We start from the raw sequence: 7029 nt of genomic DNA, 5'->3' as shown, positions 1-7029 counted from the left end.
CAAAGCTTTCTGCAGCTGTGCTCAGAGAATAATTCATAAAGTTAATCATTGACATTTGTTTAAAGACTTTTACGAAAGAGTGTTCCAGGATGAGCACATAGGCTGCAGCTTGAGGCCATGGGAGGGATTTCTATCTGAAGCCTATTTGTGAGGAGAATGTTTATGGCAAAGGAGTTTACTGAATTTGGGGCTTAGAAATAATTAAAATAGTTAGAAGTTAAAGATTTAGGAAATGGCAATCCACTCCAGTATTCTTGCCTGGAGAATCCCATGGACAGAGAAGCCTAGTAGGTTACAGTCCACGGGGTCACAAAGAGTTGGACACGACTGAGAGACTTCATTCACCTTCCATAGAAGTTAGGAATTTTTAGAGACACAATAGCTAGAAGCCTTTTTAAGAGATAGTGAGCTCAGGATGTTAGGGGCAAACAGGATTTAGGAAAATAAGTAGTAAACTGAGGAATGTAGCATGAGTTACAATGTAATCACAAGTTAACTATAGGACACATTAGAAAAAGTAGATAATAGACGGTAAGGCTGATTCCCAGAGAATCATTAAAGCAGGAACTCTGTTTGAAGAGCAAAAATGATTTATAGAGATAATAAATCTGGGTAAGTGGGAACTGAAAATGCCAAACCACTGACCTAATGTTTTTGTAAAAGTATAAAAGAGAATCTTACACTTGAAATAAAGAGGCAGTGCATAGAAAACTGAGAGACTATCTCATTTCTCTCGCTGACACCGTCCATCTCTTCAGGATGAATACCTGGCTGCTGGAGCTGGACTCTGGCAAGTGCCGCATGAACAGGGACACTGAAGAGTAAGTAATTTGAGATTGTAATGCGGGATGGTTAGGATTGTACCTGTGGGTGGCCGGGACCCCTCGGCAGTTTACGCAGGGTGAGGAGGGTACAGAATCAATAAGAATATTCTCTAGAAGAATGGGTTGCTGCCCATCTAAGAACAGACAAATGTTTATTGAAATATTCCTTCATATGTTAGCCCATAGAGGCATTAAAGTAAGCACAGGAAGACTGTCAAAATTTCTACATTTGTTTTATACATTGCATGAGCCAGAAAATGTTCCTGTAGATGCTTTTGCTCTGTGGAATATGATTAGAAATATCCTGGACAACCGTCATGAGGCTGTTAGGTAGCCTATGGGGGAGGCTATAGCAGTGGATGGTGGGTCTCCATCTTCTGTGCAGATCATGTTTCTGCCATTGATGAAGAAAAGGAGGGAGACTGTGCACTACCTCCCGAGGAAGAAGAGGGCTTGCAGGACGCTGCAGCCAGGTGACCTGGCAAGCCCCCTCCCCCTCTACGCAAACCTTTAAAAACTTATCCACCACTTTCTGATTTAAGGCGACCTCTGCAACCTCTGCTTGAGCCTCCAAGGGCCCAGGAGTTTCCCACTTTGCCTAAAAGGCCTCCCAGACCATTGCCTATGGCTGAGAAAGATAAAGAGTTTTGTTTTGTTTTGTTTGAAACAAAGGAGCTTTTAAAGCAGACGCATGCACAATATACAGAGCCTACTCCTGGGAGAAAACCCCGTCAGGGGGGCCTTCAGTTCAGTTCAGTTCAGTTCAGTCACTCATTCGTGTCTAACTGTTTGTGACCCCATGAATCGCAGCACGCCAGGCCTCCCTGTCCATCACCAACTCCCGGAGTTCACTCAGACTCGCATCCATCGAGTCAGTGATGCCATCCAGCCCATCTCATCCTCTGTCATCCCCTTCTCCTCCTGCCCCCAATCCCTCCCAGCATCAGAGTCTTTTCCAATGAGTCAACTCTTCGCATGAGGTGGCCAAAGTACTGGACTTTCGGCTTTAGCGTCAATCCTTCCAAAGAAACCCTAGGGCTGATCTCCTTTAGAATGGATTGGTTGGATCTTCTTGCAGTCCAAGGGAATCGCAAGAGTCTTCTCCAACACCACAGTCCAAAAGCATCAATACTTTGGTGCTCAACTTTCTTCATAGTCCAACTCTCACATCCATACATGACCACTGGAAAAACCGTAGCCTTGACTAGATGGACATTTGTTGGCAAAGTAATGTCTCTGCTTTTCAATATGTTATCTAGGTTGGTCATAACTTTTCTTCCAAGGAGTAAGTGTCTTTTAATTTCATGGCTGCAGTCACCATCTGCAGTGATTTTGGAGCCCCCAAAAATAAAGTCTGACACTGTTTCCACTGTTTCCCCATCTATTTCCCATGAAGTGATGGGACCGGATGCCATGATCTTTGTTTTCTGAATGTTGAGCTTTAAGCCAACTTTTTCACTCTCCTCTTTCACTTTCATCATGAGGCTTTTTCGTTCCTCTTCACTTTCTGCCATAAGGGTGGTGCCATCTGCATATCTGAGGTTATTGATATTTCTCCCAGCAATTTTGATTCCAGCTTGTGCTTCTTCCAGCCCAGCATTTCTCATGGTGTACTCTGCATATAAGTTAAATAAACTGGGTGACCATATACAGCCTTGATGTACTTACTCAGGCTTAAAAAAAAATGATTAATCTTAATGGAAAAGTTTCCACAAATAAAAAATATTTCTCTTGTGGCCAAATGGGGCATTTTTGCTGGCAATGTCCTGCCAAGCAGGGACAACAAGCCATGCCAATACAGACTAATACCAGCCCCCAAAGGCACTTTGCCCTGATGCCGTAGAGAAGTTCAATGACTTATAGAACATTCAATGTCACATCTGAGGTTAAACTAAATTTTGCCTGACTCCATATCCTGTGTAAGCTTAATTAGTACAGTACAGCATAATTTGAAAAGGCGAGAAGGCAAACTTTACACTTAATACTTTAAGCAGAAGAGCAAATTGAAAATCCATCCACGGATGGGTAGTTTTTATAAGCAGCTTTGTCACATAAGATTTCCTTGGGGTCAGTGGGGCTTAGCTTACGTTAGATTAATCAAGATCTAAGTTCAAAGTAGTATGAGATGAACTCTTCAAAAGAAGCGAAATTGTTGTGGGATGCTCAGTCTCCCATTCAACAACTGACTACAGAATCCCTCTAGACAGTTTTTCAATTTTCATGGAAACTCAAGGAAGTAAAATCAGACTTTGACCTCATAACCTGTTTTTGGATATGATATGCTCATTCAAGTCACTAGTGGACATGCCCCACGTTGAAGGATTTGTAGTCATGGCATCTGAAGAACAAGAACCTCAGATGATGTCTGAGGTTCTTTCCCACAGTGTCATTCTGTATTCAAATGATATATCATAAAATTCCTACAACAGTAGAAAACATTTCAACATCAGACCCATCATAGTACTTTGGTTAAGAAGTGAGAACAGGATTCTGTCAATGTATACTCCGAAATTTTAATTACAATTCTATGCTTCAGTTTTATCACTTATAAAGTTAGAAAAATATCTATCTATAGAATAATAGGTGGTTTCAACAAAATGATGCATGTCAAGTGATTGAAATATATATTAGTAAGTTTAGCTTTGTTTGTAGCTTTCACCACCATCAGTATCATCTTTAACACACATAACTAGGTATCATAGTGAACATATCAGGGCTCCAGTTCATAGAACACCCAAGTTAAAACCGTTCAAGAAAACAAGCTATAATTTGCCTTGGTTGTTTTATTGGTAGTGGCAGTTATACTCCATTTATGTTTGGTGAGAGTTTATAGCATTTTTCATGCTGCATGCCTGTTCACTTGTTGTTTCTAGTTTTAATGAACTTGCCTGATTCAACAATTCCTACTAATAATCTGCAAACAAATATAAAAGTTTAGTAAGCTATTATGAAGTCTTCCCTAGATGACAAGCATAAAAATAAATACAGCAGGTCTGATTTTATAAATGAGGACATGATGACATAAATAAAAATGAAATAATTTAAAGTAGTAGAATCAGGATTACAGTCCAGGTCTCCAGACACTTACTTTCCCACTTTCTTCATTTTTAAGGGCCTCTTTTGTTCCAGTGATATCAAATAAAACAGGACCCAGGCTGTTTGAGTGTCTCACAGTTAGACATACACACACACAAATATTCAATAAAGTCCTTTTCATGATTATTGAATTGATTCTTTACAGAAAGGAAGACAAAGAGTTAAGAATAAGAATCTGAATATTATGTAAGCATAGAAATTATACTTGTGCAACATAGACACAATAATTGCTTTCTCATTCAAGAGTTTAGATTCATCTTTTTCCAATCAATTTTTTCCTTTTAAAGATTTAGTTCCCAACGAAGTCTGGATCCTCTAGAAGATTTCAGGTCATATTGTTGGAGCAGGGAGAATTACAGGATTCCCACACATAGCAGAGAGAATAGATCCTCATTAATTTTTCTCTTATTACTTACTGGAGTGTTACTGACGTAAGCCACTTCCAACATTACATATCTTTAATTGCCTGCATGATACTCCATCTCACAGTATTTTTCATTGACATTCATCCTAAGTTTTTTTCGCTTGGGCACTCTCTCCTTGTGACTATATAATACATTTTCCCAGTATAGTCTCAGTTTAGAAGTTTATTAACAAGTTCAGAGATATGGTTGTCCTTCAAAAGAATGTTCTGTGACCTCACACCAGACATTATTATATCAGTACTCCAGAGTCAAGAAAGAGATATAAACCTAGGGAAAGGGAAGCAATAATTATATGCCTGTGTAAAAGATTTACTGCTACCAAGCAATTAATATATGTAGAACACACACACGCACACACACACACACACACACACACACACACACACAATGGCTCTTATGTTTAAGAGAAGGCAGATCCTGTACCCATGATGTCAAAGATAAGACGAACTTTGGTGGGACCGGTGTTCATGAAGGGGGGAAACATGTACTTATGGCTGATTCATGTTGATGTATGGCAAAAGCCCTGACAATATTGTAAATAACTATCTGCCAATTAAAATCAATAAATAAAATTTCAAAAAGATAAGATGAATTTTTAGACAACTGCTTGGGCATTTCAAGCTGCTGAGTAAGCAATTAATATGCTGCTGCTAAGTCACTTTAGTCATGTCCGACTCTGTGCAACCCCATAGACAGCAGCCCACCAGGCTCCTCCATCCCTGGGATTCTCCAGGCAAGAACACTGGAGTGGGGTGCCATTTCCTTTTCCAATGCATGAAAGTGAAAAGTGAAAATGAAGTCGCTCAGTCGTACCCAACTCTTATCGACCCCGCGGACTGCAGCCTACTAGGCTCCTCCATCCATGGAATTTTCCAGGCAAGAGTACTGGAGTGGGTTGCCATTGTCTTCTCCAATATATATATATATATATATATATATATATATATATATATATATATATATACACATATACATATGTATGTGTGTATATATATGTGTGTGTGTGTATATATATGTGTGTGTGTGTGTTTGTGTGTGTGCATGTGTGTGTATTATGTACCAGTTATGTAATTATTTTACAAATATCTACTTGTTTTTCCTCTAATCATCACAGAGTGGTTAAATAACTTTATAAAGCTCACATAACAAATTAGTATATATTCTATATGTAGCAAAGCTAAGACTTGAACCCAGTCATCTCTTGCATAACTGTTATGCTCTTATCTGTTATTTTAAACTACCTCCCAAGATCACAGATATTCTGTAGATTTATCCACTTTATCTGTGGGAACATTCTCCCTAGACTTTTTCTCAACTATACTTTCCTGTACATGGAAAAATAGGATTTCAGGATTTGAAAAATAGGGGTTTGCCTATAAGGACTTTGCCAGCTCTTCTAGTCCTACTAGGAATTGTCAACTCAGCCAAATTCATTCTTTTTCATCTTTAAAGGAATTAGTACCATCTCTTAATGTGCACAGTCTTTAAGGAATCTCTGCCTCTTGAAGCATCATAGCTGAATAACATTCTCTAGCATCAGTGAAGATTTTAATTGTTTTTTAAATAAAGTGACAAATGAAAACACACCAAATACATCACAGAAAATGCCTTAACGGTTATTCTATCCTTATCTTTGCCTCTTTAGAAGGAAGAATCAAAATATCCTTGGTATGTCAATCACTGAAATCAATTCATGTATCCTGATACCATTTATTTCAGATGAGAACGACAAGAAAACCAAGAAGATGTTGGAGAATAATTGTACCATGCCGACTGAGTTCCTACTTGTTGGATTTACAGATTATCTACCTCTCAGAGTTACACTATTCTTGGTATTTCTCATAGTCTATACACTAACTGTGGTGGGAAATGTAGGTTTAATAATCCTAGTTAATATCAGTTCAAGCCTTCAAACCCCCATGTATTATTTTCTCAGCAACTTGTCTTTTTTAGACATTAGCTACTCAACAGCAATCACTCCTAAAATGCTGGTAAATTTCTTAGCATCCAAGAAAAGCATTTCCCTCTCTGGCTGTGTGCTACAGATGTTTTTCTTTGGTTGTTTTGCTGATGCTGAATGCCTTATCCTGGCAGCAATGGCCTATGACCGCTATGCAGCCATCTGCAATCCACTGCTCTATTCTGCTCTTGTGTCTCGGAGAGTCTGTGTCTGCTGCATTGTATTGGCGTACTTCAGTGGGGGTGTGACTTCAATGGTCCATGTCTGCCTCACATTCAGGCTGCCATTTTGTGGTTCCAATATCATCAACCATTTTTTCTGTGACATCCCGCCTCTCCTGGCTTTATCCTGTACAGACACCTACATCAACGAACTTCTGCTCTTTGCCTTGTGTGGCTTCATCCAGACCAGCACTTTTGTGGTCATCTTTATCTCGTACTTCTGTATACTCCTCACTGTATTGAGCATCAAGTCCTCAGGTGGAAGAAGCAAAACGTTCTCTACCTGTGCCTCCCATCTCTTGGCAATCACCTTATTCTATGGAACACTCTTGTTTATGTACTTGCGTCCCACTACCAGCTATTCCCCAGAAACTGACAAAGTAGTTGCAGTGTTTTATACGGTTGTCTTTCCCATGTTTAATCCAATAATCTACAGCTTCAGAAACAAAGATGTAAAATATGTCCTCAGAAAGCTATTGGACAGAACTGGGACTCTCGAATAG

At 39.3% G+C, this 7029-nt stretch overlaps 1 protein-coding gene across 1 annotated transcript; it reads left to right on the top strand.

The window, feature by feature from the left end:
• The first annotated feature begins 6090 nt into the window (after positions 1-6090).
• LOC138429788 (olfactory receptor 5AS1) lies at positions 6091-7029 on the top strand. The gene has a single exon (XM_069571511.1). It carries the CDS (start codon positions 6091-6093, stop codon positions 7027-7029), a length of 939 nt encoding a protein of 312 aa, XP_069427612.1.

Source organism: Ovis canadensis, chromosome 24 (genome assembly GCF_042477335.2).
Source record: "Ovis canadensis isolate MfBH-ARS-UI-01 breed Bighorn chromosome 24, ARS-UI_OviCan_v2, whole genome shotgun sequence".
Taxonomy (NCBI): Eukaryota; Metazoa; Chordata; class Mammalia; order Artiodactyla; family Bovidae; genus Ovis; species Ovis canadensis.
The sequence above is the reverse complement of the archived record's forward strand: the minus strand, read 5'-3'. Positions and strand labels throughout refer to the sequence as shown.

Coding starts and splice junctions, on each gene's coding strand:
- LOC138429788 (XM_069571511.1), top strand. CDS start 6,091: ATGTTGGAGAATAATTGTACCATGCCGACTGAGTTCCTACTTGTTGGA.